This window comes from Oncorhynchus mykiss, chromosome 16 (assembly GCF_013265735.2).
Source record: "Oncorhynchus mykiss isolate Arlee chromosome 16, USDA_OmykA_1.1, whole genome shotgun sequence".
In the NCBI taxonomy this organism is placed as follows: domain Eukaryota; kingdom Metazoa; phylum Chordata; class Actinopteri; order Salmoniformes; family Salmonidae; genus Oncorhynchus; species Oncorhynchus mykiss.
In genome coordinates, this window is record NC_048580.1 from 27,823,582 (window position 1) to 27,842,780 (window position 19,199).

At 42.0% G+C, this 19,199-nt stretch overlaps 1 protein-coding gene across 1 annotated transcript; it reads right to left on the minus strand.

Annotated features, from left to right (window-relative positions):
- Positions 1–2,601: 2,601 nt before the first annotated feature.
- adprh (ADP-ribosylarginine hydrolase) lies at positions 2,602–18,874 on the minus strand. Its single transcript, XM_036945879.1, is given in 13 exon segments — positions 2,602–2,774; positions 8,369–8,414; positions 8,416–8,562; positions 8,564–8,585; positions 9,094–9,160; positions 9,163–9,359; positions 9,521–9,523; positions 9,835–9,893; positions 9,895–9,938; positions 11,455–11,553; positions 11,667–11,775; positions 12,172–12,278; positions 18,838–18,874. Coding segments are annotated over 13 exon segments (1,110 nt in total).
- Positions 18,875–19,199: the final 325 nt, after the last annotated feature.

Below are 19,199 nucleotides of genomic sequence, written 5' to 3' on the forward strand. Positions count from 1 at the left end.
GAAACATCTTGTTTGTTGAATGTATAACTTTTTTTATTGGAAGAATATATTAGTTAAGTCAAGTCTCATCTCATAATAACCACTATATGTTACACCAAAGGGAAACCATTTGTAAGACACATTTCAATGTAAAGAAGTCACTAACAAATTAATCATGTCATTTTACAAACAAATGCAGTTCCCACAGTTAAAACCGATTTTTAGACACTTAAGAGGTTTTTGTTGCACTTTTACTGGAGTTTTGTTGGCAGCTTAACATTCACACATAAACATGTCTACACATGACGCGTGGTTGCAAAATGACAGTCCAACCCAGAGTTCTTAAATGTTCACAATTTATGTAGTAATGCGTCAAATTCTTTTATAGGGTATCGTGATATCATTTTGCCAATTTTATATTGATACTGTGACTGAGTATTGATTTGCTAGGTAGTTAACGTTAGCTAGTGCTAGTCGGCTGTATTTCTCATCATAGCTTTTTCTCCGTCTTCTTTTTAAATGGCGAGCCAACATGTTTTGAGTACTTATCTACAAATTGTGCTTTCTCATGGCTCTCTTGTCCCTCTGCAACAGACATATATAGTGAGCAATATGTTTGGAACATCAAATCGCAATGCATATAGAGATCGAAGTATCGTGGTAATATCGTTTAGTGAGGTCCCTGGCAATTCCCAGCCCTAATTTAGCCACTTATCTAGCAACAGGTATTGTAAATACAGTGCGTTCTGAAAGTGTTCAGACCCCTTCACTTTTCACATTTTTTATTACGTTCCAGCATTATTCTAAAATGGATTTAAATAGTTTTATTTCCTCATTCTACACACAATACCCAATAATGATAAAGCAAAAACAGGTTTTTAGAAATGTTTGCAAATGTATTAAGAATAAACAAATATCACATTTAAATAAGTATTCAGACACTTTACTCTGTACTTTGTTGAAGCACCGTTGGTAGCGATTACAGCCTCACGTCTTCTGGGATGACGCTACAAGCATGGCACACCTGTATTTGGGGAGTTTTCCCCCATTTTTCTCTGCAGATCCTCTCAAGGCCTGTCAGGTTGGATGGGGAGCGTCGCTGCACAGCTATTTAAGTCTCTCCAGAGATGTTCGATTGGGTTCAAGTCCGGGCTCTGGCTGGGCCACTCAAGAACATTCAGAGACCTGTCCCGAAGCCACTCCTGCGTTGTCTTGGCTGTGTGCTTAGGTTCGTTGTCCTGTTGGAAGATGAACCTTCGCCCCAGTCTGAGGTCCTGACCACTCTGGAGCAGCCTTTCATCAAGGATCTCTCTGTATTTTTCTCCATTCATCTTTCCCTCGATCCTGATTAGTGTTGCAGTCCTTGCCGTTGAAAAACATCCCCACAGCATAATGCTGCCACCACCATGCTTCCCCCAACCTGGATGGTGCCAGGTTTCCTCCAGGCGTGATGCTTGGCATTCAGGACAAAGAGTTCAATCTTGGTTTCATCAGACCAGAGAATCTTGTTACTCACTGTCTTTTAGGTGCCTTTTTGGCAAACTTCAAGCAGGCTGTCATGTGCTTTTTTACTGAGGGGTGACTTCTGTCCGGCCACTCTACCATAAAGGCCTGACTTGGAGTGCTGCAGTGAGAGTTTTCCTTCTGGAAGGTTCTCCTCTCCCCACAGAGGAACTCTGGAGCTCTGTCAGTGACCAGGTCTTGGTGGTTTCAAATTTCTTCCATTTAAGAATGATAGAGGCCACTGTGTTCTTCGGGATCTTCGATGCTACAGACATTTTTCGACACAATCCTGTCTCGGAGCTCTACGGATAATTCCTTCGACATCATGGCTTGGTTTTTGCTCTGATATGCACTGTCAACTGTGGGACCTTATATAGATTGGACATAATTGGGAAAGGAACACACCAATCTATTAAATTTACCACAGGTGGACTCCAATCAAGTTGTAGAAACATCTCAAGGATGATCAATGAAAACAGGATGCACCTGAGCTCAATTTTGAGTATCATAGTAAAGGGTCAGAAAAAGGTCATGTTTTTTTTTTTTGTTGCAAACATTTCTAAAAATCTGTTCGCTTTGTCATTATGGGGTATTGTGTGTAGATTAATGAGGAAAATAATACATTTCAGAATAAGGTTGTAACGTAACAATATGTGGAAAAAGTCAAGGGTGTCTGAATACTTTCCGAATGCACTGTACTCCCTTAATTTATCATGTATTGTCAATGCTCAATAGGGGGAAGCCTCTTGTATGATTGAATCCTCCTCCTCATTGTACTTGGGTGTAGACTTTGTGTGTCCCAAATGGAACTATTCCCTATATAATGCCCTACTTTTGAACAGAGCCCATAGGGAATAGAGTTCTATTTGGGATGCAGCCCTGCTCTTGATCAGTGGGACGGAACCATTCCCTCCAGGCATCTACGTTGACATGACAGTTTTTCTGTTACACTGTGACAGCGCCACACAGGATCAATTGACTTCCTACCAAGCGTAGTTACTTTTGGGCAAGACCGAGTACAGCGCCAATCCATGTGGTTAAGACAGTAAAACAGTATTCTCATTCTCTCACTCACAGATTCTCTCACACATTTTCTCTCTTCGTCTCCCCCTCAGTGCTTTATGGATCGTACTTGTCAGCTCCTGTGTGTGACAGGGCGTAGAGCTTTTCAGCGCTGCTCTCCAGCCGCTCCCTGTACTCCAGGTGGGTGTAGTTGCCGGGCAGGACGCCCTCCGTGCCATGGAGCAGCCCCCAGCAGCAGCAGGCGATCACCGCCGTACTGTCACTGTCACCTGGAATTGGGGGAGAAGTAGGTGAATTGGGGAGGGAGATGGATGTAGAAGTGACTAAAATAGATGAGGGAGGAAGAGGTGGGAGAGGGAGGGAAAGAGAAGAAGGAGGGGCAAGAGAGGAATCAAGTAGATGGAGGTGGGTGGGTTACTGAGGTGAAGTTATGTGGAAGTGGATTCTAAATGCAACCATGTGGCCTGGGGTTGGTCTTGTAGTTTGTGCCACCGCTGTCAGTGCTCACAGTTACAAATATGTCCCACTCCCCTTCTGGCACACTCCTATCTCTTATTGACTGGCTAGCTGTCCAATAAACACCCGACAATTATGAAGGAGTGAAAATAAATATGGTTTTCAAAAAAATGCACACCCAATCTGAATCAAACGCACCTCTTATTTGCTTTTGATTAGTAAGGCGGGATGGTAGCATCTCACAATTGGATTTGCAGGACTTCCCCCAGACAAAAAAAAAAAGAAAGCTAAGTAACATTATGCCTTCCCATTGCAGTCACTGTATTCTTTATATACAGGAGAACTATCGCCTTGTGGCGAGGATAGCAGAGTTGCAAACTTGGCTTCAGGCGCAATCGTTAGGCAAGGGCAATCTAAGTGTAGGAAAGGATGATGCAGCGTCTGTGCCACCAGTAAATACAGGTGGTATTGTTAATCCCTCTGCACCGTCTTAGCCAGACGATTTTCTCATGGCTTCTGGAAAGAAATGCTTTCGACATGCACAACCAGTGTCGCTCATTCTGCAGATTTAGAAACTTTTCAACCGGTTTTCCCCACTAAGCAACAAGCCTGATTCAGAGCCTGAGCCATCTCGGGTCTCTCCTCCACCCGTTAAGGGGTCTGAGCCGCCGAAGCCTCCCACCATTAGCTCTGACAAATTGAAAACCCAAGTCATTGGTGACTCCATTACCCGCAATATTAGACTTAAATAGAATCATACATTGTTTACCACGGGGCAGAGCTACCGATGTAAAGGCTAATCTGAAGATGGTGCTGGCTAATGCTAAAACTGGCAAGTGTGGATGGTATAGGGATATTGTTATCCACGTCGGTACCAACGATGTTAGGATGAAACAGAGGTCACCAAGCGCAATATAACTGTTAACAATCACTGTTTGAAAACTGTTTTCTGCCCCTCCCAAAAGATAGACTTTGTACATAACTGGCCCTCTTTCTGGGACTCCCCCACAAACAGGCCTGCTGAGGAGTGATGGACTCCATCCAAGATGTAAGGGCGCTCTCATCCCATCTATCAACATACACCAGGCTCTATCTCTTCTAGCTCCACAGGCTGTTAGCCAGCCTGCCAGCTTAAGTGGAGTCTGCCACTAGCACAGTCGGTATAGTCAGCTCATGTCTGTGCCTTGATCTGGGTCGGACAAAACTAAACATGCCGGTATACGCCTTGATATCTCACTGGTAATAAAGACCACCTCCATTCCTGTCATTATTGACAGAGATTGTGATAATTTTTGTTTTCCCTTTATTTAACTAGGCAAGTCCGTTAAGAACAAGTTCTTATTTTCAATGACGGCCTAGGAACAGTGGGTAAACTGCCTTGTTCAGGGGCAGAACGACAGATTATTTTACCTTGTCAGCTCGGGGATTCGATCTTGCAACCTTTCAGTTACTAGTCCAAAGCTAACCACTAGGCTACCTGCCGCCCCAATATCTAACATCTCAAAATAGGACTACTTAATGTTAGATCCCTCACTTCCAGAACAGTCATAGTCAATTAACTAATCACGGATCATAAACTTGATGTGATTGGCCTGATTGAAACATGGCTCAAGCTTGATGAATTTACTGTGTTAAATGGAGGCCTCCTGGTTACTTGTGACCGTATCTCCTGCGCAATTTACCCTCCAAGACAATTTTCGTCTTTTGAGCTTCTCGTCAAGAACTCTTTTCAGCCTACTCAATCACATTTTATAGCTACTGTTTATAGGCCTCCTGGGCCGTATACAGAGTTCCTCATTGCATTCCCATCGGACCTTATAATCATGGCAGATAATATTCAAATGTTTGACTTGAATAATCACATGGAAAAGTCCACAGTCCCACTCCAAAAGGCTTTCGGAGCCATCATCGACTCAGTGGGTTTGTCCAACATGTCTCCGGACCAACTCATTGCCACAGTAATAACCTGGATCTAGTTTTGTGCCGTGGAATAAATATTGTGGATCTAAATGTTTTTCCTCGTAATCCTCGAATATCGGACCACCATCTTATTACATTTGCAATCGCAAGAAATAATCTGGTCAGACCCCAGCCAAGAATGATCAAAACCTGTGCTATATATTCTTGGACAACCCAAAGATTCCTAAATACCCTTCCAGACTCCCTCCGCCTACCCAAGGACGTTGGAGTACAAACATATGTTAACCGCTTAACACCCTAGATGCAGTCGCAACTCTAAAAACTTAAAATATTTGTCACAAGAAATTAGCTCCCTGGTATAACAGAAAATGCCAGAGCCCTGAAGTAAGCTTCCAGAGAACCGGAACAGAAATGGCGCTCCACCAAACTGGAAGTCTTCCGACTATCTTGGGAAGACAGTACCGTGCAATATCGAAGAGCCCTCACTGCTGCTCGATCAGACTACTTTTCCAGCCTAAATTTGAGGACAATAAAAACAAACCAAAATAAAAGTTCTATACTGTCACAAAGCTAACTGAAAAGCAGCACTTTCCATGTTTTATACTGTCGCAAAGCTAACTAAAAACCAGCATTCCCCAAGAGAGGATGACCTTCACTTGAGCGGTGATGAATTCATGAACTTCTAAGACTAAAAGATTATGATCATTAGAAAGCAAATTACGGACTCAGTTGTCCTGAATCTGCATAGGCTCACTTGAGTTTTTTAATCCTGTATCTTTCGATACATTCACGAAAATAGTCATGGCCTCTAAACCTTCCAGATGCTTTCTGGACCCTATTCCAACTTAACTACTGAAAGAGCTACTTCCTGTGCTTGAACCTTCTATGTTGAACATAAGTAACTGTTTCCTATCCTATGGATGTGTACCAAACTCACTAGAAGTGGCAGTAATAAAGCCTCTCCTGAAAAAGCCAAACCTTGATCGTGCCAATATAGAATCTCCCATTCCTCTCAAAATTTTGGGGAAAAGCTGTTGCGCAGCAACACACTGCCTTCCTGAAGACAAATAATGTATACGAAACACTCCAGTCTGGGTTTAGACCCCATCATAGTACTGAGACTGCACTTGTGAAGGTAGTAAATTACCTTTTAATGGCATCAGACCAAGGCTCTGCACCTGTCCTCGTACTCTTAGACCTTTGTGGTGATCGGTTGGTCTACAAGGACAAGTTCTTGCCTGGTTTAGATCTTATCTGTCGGAAAGATATCAGTTCGTCTCTGGATGGTTTGTCCTCCGACAAATCAATTGTATGTTTCGGTGTTCCTCAAGGTTCCGTTTTAGGACGACTATTGTTTTCACTATATATTCTACCTCTTGGTGATGTCATTCGGAAACACAATGCCAACTTTCACTGCTATGCGGATGACACACAGCATTACATTTAGATGACATGGTGAAGCCCCAAAAGTGCCTACCCTGGGAGCCTGTGTTTCATCCATAAGGAAGTGGATGGTGGAAAATGTTTTACTTTTACACTATGACAAAACAGAGATGCTAGTTCTAGGTCCTAAGAAACAAAGAGATCTGCTGTTTGAGCTGACGGTCTTGATGGTTAGTACAGTCTCAAATAAAACTGAAGGACCTTGGTGTTACTCTGGACCCTGATCTCTCTTTTGACGAACATATCAAGAATATTTCAAGGGCAGCTTTTTCCCATCTTCGTAACATTGCAAAAATCAAAAACGTTTTGTCCAAAAATGATGCAGAAAAGCTAATCCATGCTTTTGACACTTCTAGATTAGACTACTGCAATGCTCTACTCTCTGGCTACCCAGATAAGGCACTAAATAATCTTTAATTATTGCTAAATACAGCTGCTAGAATCTTGACTAGAACCAAACCATTTCATTATTTTACTCCAGTGCTAGACCATCTACACTGGATTCCTGTTAAGGCTAGGGCTGATTTCAAGGTTTTACTGCTAACCTACAAAGCATTACATGGACTTGGCCTTACCCATCTCTCCGATTTGGTCCTGCCGTACATATCTACACGTTTTGTTATACTCTACTTGACATGATCTTCCTGTCTTGTCTTGGAGGAGATCTTCATGGGCTATACTCAGCCTTGTCTCATGGTAGTACGTTACTGGTCTGTTGAGATCCCTCTAGTGGTGCGAGTGCTGCGCTTTTGTAAAGTGGATGGGGTTATAGCCTGCCTGGTTGGCCCTGTCTGGGAGTTTCGTCAGACAGGGTCACAGTGTCCCCACGTCTCAGCCGCCAGTATCTATCTTGCAAAATCTATTCTCTGTGTGGACCTGAGCCCTAGGACCATGCCTCAGGACTACCTGGCCTGAGATGACTCCTGGCTGTCCCCAGTCCACCTGGTTGTGCAGCTGATCTAGCTCATCTATGAAAAGCCAACTGACATTAACTCCTGATGTGCTGACCTGTTACAACCACTGATTATTATTTGACCCTACTGGTCATCTATGAACATTTGAACATCTTGAAGAACGATCTGGTGTTAATGGCCATGTACTCTTATCTCCACCCGGCCCAGCCAGAAGAGGACTGGCGACCCCTCAGAGCCTGGTTCCTTATCTAGGTTTCTTCCTAGGCTCCTGCCTTTCTAGGGAGTTTTTCCTAGCCACCGTGCTTCTACATCTGCATTGCTTGCTGTTTGGGGTTTTAGGCTGAGTTTCTGTATAAGCACTTTGTGACATTATGCTAATGTAAAAATAGCTTTATAAATACATTTGATCTTAATTGTTTTATCTAGAAAAGAGTAATGTCTGACTTATAATTTAATACAATCTCTACAGAAAGTCCTGTGAAGTAAACAATGCATGGAATGCGAGTATAAAAAAAAGTGGCCCAAGAGACCACACAAACCTTAATTTAAGCATATAGTTTATGTATTTCCTATATTCAGACAGTGTTGCCAATATTGTCCTTTCTAAGATGGCCATCAAGTCACTCACTACCAAGAAATTGTGACAAACACACAAGTGTCACATTCCCGGCGGATCACATTGCATTGCATCAACCAATGGTTGCATGCCACGTCCTTTACTGCGCAGTCGAGCATGAGATTGCTATATCATATGATGTGATTAGCTGAAATTTTAAACAGCTATCCAGATGTTGTAAGATCTGGCATGTGTCAGCAATGTAGTCAGACAGGAATGCGGCCAAACCATAGAGATCGATAGAACTCATCTTTGTATCTGTGCCATTATAGCGTCTGTGACGGCATCTCCATTTTGAAGTAGTCAATTGTCTTCGCGATTGGCTGATGACCTAGTTGGACAGGACTCCAACAGGGTCACCAGAAGGGATCAGCCAATGAAGTTGGAAGTCCCACCCAGTTAACTACATTAAAATGGTGGAAGCCCTCAATGGTGCTGCCTATGCTAATAAGGCCTTTTGGCCACTAGAAGCCTCTAGCATTCTCTAAGGCAAAACACTGCACTGTGAACTGACCTCCATGGAAGCCCTCACGGCTCATCAGCTCCTCCCAGTCTGACCCCTGCCCCAAGCAGGGCATCCAGGGCGATCATTGGAGCGCCGTGGCCGCTGCGGCCCGCCCAGCCCTTCAGGCTGAAGCTCTTATAGACCTCGTCTCTCTCCGCCGGCCCACAGGACGCCGGCCAAAGCACGGGGCCCGTCCTCTCGGAGAATACCTCTCAGCTCCAGGTACCTATGGAGGGGAAGGGGGTCATAGAAGGGGATGGAGGTGTGTGGGGAAGTTGCCCCTAGATAATAATCTTGGTTCGTTTTTTTTTATTTTACCCACTAATGGTTAGGGTTAGAATTGGGGGAGGGGAAGCTGATCCTAGATACCTCTGGGGAAACGTCACTCCAGAGCAGACTTGAATGCTTTTACATTGATTTTGTTTTTTCATTCCTTATTTACTGTACATCAGCATGTAATTAATTCCACCTTTCAGCCAGCTGCCTCGACTTGCTGAGGGTTATGGTTTGAAATCATAAGCTAAGATCTGTATCCATCCACATTATTGAAATGGAATGTTGCCAGTCATTTGATTGTGTATTATACTGTATAAATGTCATCCAATGTTATTGACCTTGACATGAAAAAAGTGTCTTGGCAAATAACGAACTTAAAATGATATGGCAGCTCAACCAAAACACACCCGCCCCCTATTGATTTTCATGTTATCATTGATGTTATTGTTTATTCTTACCACTCCCACTTCTCAGTGAAGTATCCCCAGTCTCTCTGTCTCCCTGACAGCAAAGCCCTGAAATTAAACAAAAGCTCTTGGCGATTGGACAGGCCTCCTTGACCAGGCCCAGCCCCCAGGTCGTGATTGGTCGGCACTGGACGGCGTATGAGGTGAAGAGCGCCGACACCACAGCACCGAGGAAAACGGTCGGGTGAGGGTGGGTCATCCTTCCTGTTTCCACAGCAATGGCCACCAGAGTGGACAGCTGCTCTGGACACGGGTACCTAGAAAGGGAGATAAGTGGTGGTGGATCTGAACATGGTAGGTGCATGTTTGACTACATTGTGACCCAATCCCTTCCACCCATCTGGAATGCTCCATGTGTATTTTCTGCCATGTTGGTAAGAGTGCATTTACATCTACCAGATGATGGATGACTAAGTACCGTCTCTTATATGTAAAAAAAGTTCAGTGGTGCAACTGTAATATTACCTTGGCCCATATTCCTAAAGCGTCACAGTAGGAGTGCTGATCTGGGTTCTGTCCATATAATCTCATTCATTATTATCTAAAAGGCAAAACTGATCCTAAAGCAGCACTCCTACTCTTCATTAGCTTAGGGCCTAATGAATTTTTCAATTGACTGATTTCCTTCTATGAACTGGCACTCAGTAAAATACGTATTTGAAATTGTTGCACGTTGTATTCATGTTTTTGTTCAGTGTATATTCTCTCTCTCTCACACACACACACACACACAGTCCGATGCACATAGACCTCATGGCTGCCCCACATCCGGTGCCATCAGGGCTGTAAGGGCACTCTGAAGCCCCCTTCAGTTCCCGGCCTCAACTGGGACACTCGTAAGGGTACAAGAGAGTGCAAATGAGGTCTAGAGTGTTTGTCACAGTACAAAAAATAAATGTAGGAACAAAGAAAAACATTTTGATAGTGCATTTGGAAAGTATTCAGTCCTCTCTACTTTTTCCACCTTATTCTAAAATGGATCAGTGTTTTTCCCCACCTCAATCTACACACAATACCCCATACTTTTTTTATTTCACCTTTATTTAACCAGGTAGGCAAGTTGAGAACAAGTTCTCATTTACAACTGCGACCTGGCCAAGATAAAGCAAAGCAGTTCGACACATACAACGACACAGAGTTACACATGGAGTAAAACAAACACAGTCAATAATACAGTATAAACAAGTCTATATACGATGTGAGCAAATGAGGTGAGATAAGGGAGGTAAAGGCAAAAAGGCCATGGTGGCAAAGTAAATACAATATAGCAAGTAAAACACTGGAATGGTAGATTTGCAATGGGAGAATGTGCAAAGTAGAAATAAAAATAATGGGGTGCAAAGGAGCAAAATACAGTAGGGAAAGAGGTAGTTGTTTGGGCTAAATTATAGGTGGGCTATGTACAGGTGCAGTAATCTGTGAGCTGCTCTGACAGTTGGTGCTTAAAGCTAGTGAGGGAGATAAGTGTTTCCAGTTTCAGAGATTTTTGTAGTTCGTTCCAGTCATTGGCAGCAGAGAACTGGAAGGAGAGGCGGCCAAAGAAAGAATTGGTTTTGGGGGTGACTAGAGGGATATACCTGCTGGAGCGTGTGCTACAGGTGGGAGATGCAATGGTGACAATAATGACAAAGCAACAAAGTTTTTTTTAAAGAAATGGATTAAAAATTAAAAACTGAAATATTACATTTACATAAGTATTCAGACCCTTTACTCAGTACTTTGTTGAAGCACCTTTGGCAGCAATTATAGCCGTCTTTCTTGGGTATGACACTACAAGCTTGGCACACCTGCAATTGGGGAGTTTTGCCCATTCTTCTCTGCAGATCCCCTCAAGCTCTGTCCGGTTGGATGGGGAACGTCGCTGCACAGCTATTTTCAGGTCTCTCCAGAAATGTTTGATCAGGTTCAAGTCTGGGCTATGGCTAGACCACTCAAGGAAATTCAGAGGCTTGTCCCGAAGCCATTCCTGCATTGGCTGTGTGCTTAGGGTTGTTGTTCTGTTGGAAGGTGAACCTTCCGGTTCTGCGTTCCGGTAGCAGGTTTTCATCAAGGATCTCTGTACTTCCCTGAGCTCAATTTCGAGTCTCATAGCAAAGGGTCTGAATACTTATGTAAATAAGGTGTTTCTGTGTTTTATTTTTAATACATTTGCAAAAATGTCTCTAAAAACCTGTTTTCACTTTGTTATTATGGGGTATTGTGTAGATTGATGAGAGAAAAAATATAGAATGTAACAAAATGTGGAAAAAGGGAAGGGGTCTGAATGCGCTGTACACATATCAGAGGAGATTTACTAGATTTAAAAAATACAAATATATCTAAACGTTGTTTGGACAAAATATTATGTGTTGCCTAAGATGCTTGATGGCCCTGGTTTCCTTCCTTCCATGTCTTTCATGCCCTCGACATAACGAGCAGCCACATCCTGCAGAAGCTCCTCCCCTTCCTTTCCTGCGAGAGAGTCAAACCAAACCTATTCACAGAGGCAACCCATCGAAACACAACACCCTTAGGTAAGTAGACATCTGTAAACAATGAGCAAACCATTTTGATTTTGGCCTCACCGGTGGCGAGCGCTTCTGCAGTGGCCAGGTGCAAGACTGTGTCATCACTGACCGGCCAATCAGAAAGCTGTGCTGTGATGTTCTTCAGCCCACCAAGCTCTTGCAACTCCTGAGGAAACAAAGATGTGAGTGTTGCCCAATTCTAAAATCAACCCTTTGCTCTAACACCTTGGTACTTCATGTAGAACTGAAAGATTGGATTGGTAGGCATATTAGCAGTGGTATGATAATGGCTCAACCTTTCTCTTTAAAAGGCTAGCTAGGTGGTTACACATTATACCCCTTACTACTTAAACATTATCCAATCCTTTCAGATGTATACTAGTGCCTGGTGTCTATAGGTCCTGAGGTTCAAGTTGGAACCAGTCATATGAATGGGAGTAGTACTGAATGCCATAGAATTATAACCTGAATCCACACTGTTTCACTTCACGATAAAGTAAAATAGTGCAATGCAGTTGGGATCCAGGCTCCCATCCTCCTGGGTCATTTCCAGATTGCCCACCTGGTGAATGGCTGGCTCTGAATCGTTATACTCCCACAGCTGGTTGCGGTAGCCCAGGGCATCGCCAACCCCACTCAGCAGCCTTGTAGTCCTGGAGGGTGGCAGGCCTGGCAGAGGGGAGGCGGGGATGGGTGTATAAGAGGGAATGAGTTAATACAATTGGTTGTGGCTCTGAGAAGGTTTAGTTGACTGGGTAAAATTGTATAACATTTTATGTAAATGTATTATAAGGGTCATTTCTACTGTCCGATGCCTTTTCTGTCCACCTGAAATATCACTTATTATTTAGTGTTAAATGTGGATTAAAAAAGGCTTTAATGATGAGGCTACCAAGCGGCGTAGCGGTCTAAGGCACTGCATCTCTGTGCAAGAGGTGACACTACAGTCCCTGGTTCAAATCCAGGCTGAATCACATCTGGCTGTGATTGGGAGTCCCAAAAGGCGGAGCACAATTGGCCCAGCATCATCCGGGTTTTCCCCCGGGGTAGGCCATCATTGTGAATAAGAATTAGTTCTTAACTGACTTGCCTAGTTAAATAAAGGTAACATTTTTTTTTTTAAAGGATTCAGTGCCTTCAGAAAGTATTCACACATTGTGTTACAACCTTAATTGAATCCATTTTAAATTAAGGCTGTAACTGGCCTACACACACTACCCCACAATGTCAAAGTGCAATTATGTTTGTAGAAATTTTTACAAGTGAATTACAAATGAAAAACTGAAATGTCTTGAGTCAATAACTATGAGGAGTAAAAATGTGTTGCATAATAAATTGCATGGACTCACTCTATGTGCAATAATAGTGTGTAACATGAGAATGGCTTACCAAGAAAAACATCCAGAAGGACAACTTCAAGGTAAAAAGGAGTTGGAGCGCTTGACAAAAAAAAGGTAGTGATTTATTTTTGTTGACTTTAATCCATTGTACAGGTTGCGAACAGTTGACGGACGTTTCAACATCAAGTTGATGTCTTCCTCAGGTGAATCACATGATTTTTCACCTCATCTCTTTACCCCACACATACTGTAAGGTCCCTCAGTCGAGCAGGGAATTTCAAACAGATTCAACCGCAAAGACCAGGGAGATTTTCCAGTACCTCGCAAAGAAAGTCACCCATTGGTAGATTGGGGGGGGGGGGGGGGGGGGGGGGGGGGGGGGAGGGACATTGAATATCCCTTTGAGCATGGTGAAATAATTAATTACACTTTAGATTACACTACCGTTCAAAAAGTTGGTCACTTAGAAATGTCCTTGTTTTTGAAAGAAAAACACATTTTTTGTCCTTTAAAATAACATCAAATTGATCAGAAATACAGTGTAGACATTGTTAATGTTGTAAATGACTATACTAGTTGGACATTTTTAATGGGATTTCTACATAGGCGTACAAAGGCCAATTATCAGCAACCATCACTCCTGTGTTCCAATGGCACGTTGTGTTAGCTAATCCAAGTTTAGCGTTTTAAAAGGATAATTGATCATTAGAAAACCCTTTTGCGAATGTTAGCACAGCTGAAAACTGTTGTCCTGATTAAAGAAGCAATAAAACTGGCCTTTAGATTAGTTAAGTATCTGGAGCATCAGCATTTGTGGGTTCGATTACAGGCTCAATGGCTAGAAACAAATCTCTTTCTTCTGAAACTCTATTCCATGTGAGAAATTGGCAAGAAACTGAAGATCTTGTACAACGCTGTGTACTACTCCCTTCACAGAACAGTGCAAACTGGCTCTAACCAGAATGGAAAGAGTGGGAGGCCCCGGTGCACAACTGACCAAGAGGACAAGTACATTAGAGAGTGTGTAGATTGAACAACAGACGCCTCACAAGTCGACTCCGCTAGCCCATTCCTCTCTCCAGTGTCTGTTCTTTTGCTAATCTTAATCTTTTATTTTTGTTGGCCAGTCTGAGATATGGCTTTTTCTTTGCAACTCTGCCTAGAAGGCCAGCATCCCAGAGTTGCCTCTTCACTGTTGACATTGAGGACTTGTGAGGCATCCCCCCAGACTTAAATTAGCAGACTTAAATTAGTGTTCAGTTGGCATCTTGAACATTTACAATGGATAATCAATCATGTAAAAGCAACAGAGGTGCAAATTATTAAACAATTGATTACTTAAGAGTTTATATTGCTCATGTATTGTTTGGTTGCAGAATTTTACGAATGAAAATCGGATATCAACTCGTTTTCTTATTTATGGTGTCCAAATGGGGCATCGATTAACAGAAAACAAATACATTCCAAATGTATCCCATTTTTCATTTTGTTCAAACCTGGAAGTACACACCCCCTAATAGAATATTTACTGACATGGTAGGTGTTTGTTTACGGTCTGGGTTGAGCTGCAGTGTCGGCAGCTCAGCAAAGCGATTAGACATTTGTGTGACAGGACGATAAAAATAGTAATATTAGTTAAGATAATGTAGTTAGCATCCCAATAGAACGAACTCAACAACAGCTGAAAAACGTTGGCTTGCACTACCTACTGACTAACTAGCAGGCTGGCTGGCCAGCCCTACCTAGCTACTGGCTATAGTCATGCTAGCTAGAAGTAACTAGTGGAAGTTAGTCCCTCAACCTGCTACAATATACGCCTTTTTATTGGTGTGGGTATAATTCACAAACATCATTTCCTGCTTACTGAAAGGCAGATGTAGAAAAGGCATGTGTGTGTGGGTACTAAATTAATTGCTAGAACAATTGGCTTACTTTTCTGAATATATACCTACCACCTTTTAGGGGGACTGATGATCAATGATATGGATTCAGTCTGATATTACTTGATTACTGATTCCCCCACACTCTCCCTCTCGCTCATTCATAGGACCATTCACACAGTCCAGTCACTCAGCCCTATCCAGAAACTCAAAGTTTGCATATTTCTCTAACCGTGCTGAGACAATCTGACTCGAGAACAGTATTACACTAGTTTTAAATTAAATGCTCAACAGTGATTATTGATCTCTCGCTTTGCCACCCTCGCAGTTCACTCACTCAGATGGTATGTAGGCTGGTTGATCGCACCTACAGGCCTGTTTGAGGGACAACTGGACAGAACATATCAGAATGCTTCCTTTACCCATCTTTCAAGGAAAGCACCTTCTTTACACTTCCTGTTTGGCATGATGCTCTCAAGGTGTCTCTTTTTCTCATGTTGTGTGGTATTATATATGGATGACTCCTAGACACTTTCAGATAGTCTCTTAATTGGTGTACATATCAGGCAGTTTACTTGTTACCTGTGTGTTAGAATGCTGTGTCCCTTTCACATAATTTGATGGATCCCTCCACTGCCACATGCTCTCTCTGTCTCCAGGATACATTAGGGGAAATTGCTTTGCTATTCCCACACTGCCAGACAACATCAACATGTTCCCTGTCCATCTAAACTTTGCTAACTCTTGTTCAACTGCTTTTTGATTAAATCTATAATTAAATGTTTACATTTGCTTCGATTGTGTTTTTTTTAGCTGAAATGGCGATAGATGTTTCAAAGGGTAGCTTGAAGCATAAAGCCCATTTTCCAGTAGTTTTAAACAAAGTAAAAACACAAATTCCTGTCCCAATTTCAATAATGTGTACCAATGTGGTATATTTGATATTTTTTGGGATAGTACAGTGTCACCACTATAGGCCATATCAAGATGCATTCTCACAACATTGATATCACTCATAGTAGATATGTGTAGGATGGTGCATTGCCCTTATCTGTTATGTCTAATACATACGCTGAGTGTACAAAACATTGCAGTTCTTGACATTCAAACCGATGCGCCTGGCACCTACTACCATAACCCGTTCAAAGGTACTTACATATTTTGTCTTGCCCAATCACCCTCTGAATGGCACCCATACATAATACATGTCTCAATGGTCTCATGGCTTAAAAATCCTCCTTTAACCAGTCTCTTCATCTAAACTGATTTGAAGTGGATTTAACAAGTGATATCAATAAGGGATTATAGGTTTCCCCTTGCTCAGTCTGTCATGGAATGAGCAGGTGTTCTTAATGGTTTGTACACTCAGTGTATTTCATAAGTGTTTCCAACGCAGGTTTCAAAATGGACATCTCTCTCCTATTTGGCAGTCACTTTTTCTCCAGATCATTAGTGTTTGTTTTTTGGGTGTTGATTTATATTTATGGGAAGGTCATCCAATTCTGGTGTTATATTTTACATGTACCTTGTAAACTGCTCTGTGTTCATATTTATTTTTACGAAACAGGAGGATGTGTTGCACTTTAGGTTGAGAGTATAGTGAGCACAGCAGGTAAAACGTTTCTGAAATGTGGGTGTGGGTTTAATGACTTCAACCCCAAGTAATGGCACTCAAGCTGCTTGATTAGGATTATAGGCACATTTGTGTGAATTTATCGACGTTGGATCTCAAGCCTAAACCTTGTGCTCTCTGCCCCTTCTCCTTTGGGCTACTCAGTTATTGAAGGTGGATTACTGCCATCTGCTGGATCATAAAACATACTGCTGCTGTAAGTCATTACATTTCCACTACTACATTCGTGCTGTTGATCACAACCAGTCATATTTAGTATCCATCGAAGCAACATTCACAAGGGAATTTAATTAATTTGGACTTTTGCTCAGTACTTGAAGGGTGTCATTTCCAATGCTACCGAGTTGCCAACACCGATTGGCTGGTGAGTGTTGAGCCAATATTTTCTTCTGTATCTACCTGCAGGTTCAGAGGCGCATATATATATATATATATTTTTTAATATGACAGAATTTCCAGACCAGGGGCACACGAGCGAGATTTACTACAAATAAAATTCCAGATATACCACATCAGTGCACATTGCTGAAATTAGGACAGGGATTGGTGTGTGTAATTGTATTTTACTTGGAGCCAAAAACAAAAACTACTGGAAAATGTGGCTTTATGCTTTAAGTTACCCTTTGAAACTTCTAACTCAGTGTCATCTGTCAACTTTTGGTTTTAAAAAAAAAACACACTTCAAGCTAATGTAAATATTTCATTAAACCAATGTAATCAAAGAGCAGTTGAACAAGAGTTAGCAAAGTTTAGGATCAGGGGGATAAAGTGGTTGATGTTGTCTGGCAGCACGAGATTGGCAGTGGTGGGAAAAGTGTCCAATTTTTATACTTGAGTAAAAGTAAAAAAATACCTTAAAAAAAAAATAATCACCCAGTAAAATACTAATTGAGTAAAAGTATTTGGTTTTAAATATACTTAAGTATCAAAAGTAAAAGTCTAAATCATTTCAAATGTCTTATATTAAGCAAACCAGACACAATTTTCTTATTGTTTTTTAAATTACGGATAGCCAGGGGCACAGTTCAACACTGACTAAATTCACAAACAAAGCATTTGTGTTTAGTGAGTCTGCCAGATCAGAGGCAGTAGGGATGACCAGGGAAGTTCTCTTGATTAGTGCTTGAATTAGACAATTGTCCTGTCCTGCTAATCATCCAAAATGTAAGGAGTAAAAAGTACATTATTTTCTTTAGGAATGTAGTGGAGTAAAAGTTGTCAAAAATATAAATAGTAAAGTAGTAAATAGTAAAGATACCCCAAAAACTACTTAAGTAGTTTACACCACTGGAGATTGGTGACAACACCAAAGCAGCTTCCCCTAATGTATCCTGGAGAGAAAGAGCATGTGGCAGTGGAGGGATCATTCAATTATGTAAAGGTAACAAGTACATGGCATGAAGTAGACACCAATTCAGAGGCAAACTATGTGTAAGTGTCTACGAGTAATCTATATGTAATACCTTGAGAGCATCATGCCAAACAGAAAGTATAAAGAAAGTGCTTTTCTTGAAAGACTGGGAAGGAGAAGGCGCTCAGCTGAGGTCCAAGCATTCTGATATGTTCTGTCCAGTTGTCCCTTCAAACAGGCATGTAGGTGCCATCAACTAGCCTATACACCATCTGAGTGAGTGAACTGTGAGGATGGCAGAGAGAGAATCAATAATCACTGTTGAGCATTTCATTTAAAAATAGAGTAGTACTGTTCTAGAGTCAGATTGTCTCAGCACGGTAGGGTACAGCAGGGTTAGAGATATGCAAACTTAGTCATGGTGCCAGGCCTTTTGCTTCTCGTCAGGGTGTTGTAGGAAGAAGTAGTGTAAACGTTTTTGGATCGGCTGAGTGACTGGACTGTGTGAATGAGAGGGTGTGACGGGAATCAATAATCAAGTAATATCAGACTGGATCCGTATCATTGATTATCAGCCCCCCTGAAAGTTGGTAGGTATACATTCAGAAAAGTAGGCCAATTGTCCTAGCAATTCATGTAGTATCCTCACACACATGCCTTTTCTACATTTGCCTTTTAGTAAACAGGAAAGGTTTGTGAAATATACCCACACCAATAAAAAGGCTGATTTTTAACTTACTGCATTGTTGATGTAACGTTAACTGGATGAAGTTCATGATGATCTGCTCAGGTGCCCTTCTCCTGCAGGCATATTCCCGAACCCACACACAATATCAGCATTGACTATAGCTTATCTGGATATTGTTTTAATGAATGTGTAAGAAATAGCTCTATAAAGGCCCAGATAGGTAGCCATTTACAGTAACTACAGTAAATTATTAGCCTACTCCATCAATGAGCACCAGCATCAGCCAGACAGAAGATCTAGCTAAGTTAGCTACAGAAAGTAATTTAGAAATATCACCTTGCTGTAGCAGGTACCTCTGGCTGGGCAGCTTCATCTTGTATCAGGTTGAGGGAATAACTTACTTCCACTAGCTAGTTACTACTAGCTAGCATGACTATAGCCAGTAGCCATGTAGGGCTGGCTATCCAGTCTGCTAGCTATTCAGTCAGCCAGCTAGTCAGCAGTTATGTTAGCCGGCTAATGCTAGCTAGCCAACTTTGCTCAGATGTTGAGTATGTTCTATTGGCATGCTAACTTCATGGTAAATTAAGCATTTTAGCTAATTTTACAATTTTTATATTCCTGTCACAGAAATCTCTGACCCTGTCCCTTTCTCAGCCCAAACTGTAGACAAGCACCCAGATCCTCCGTGAACCTCA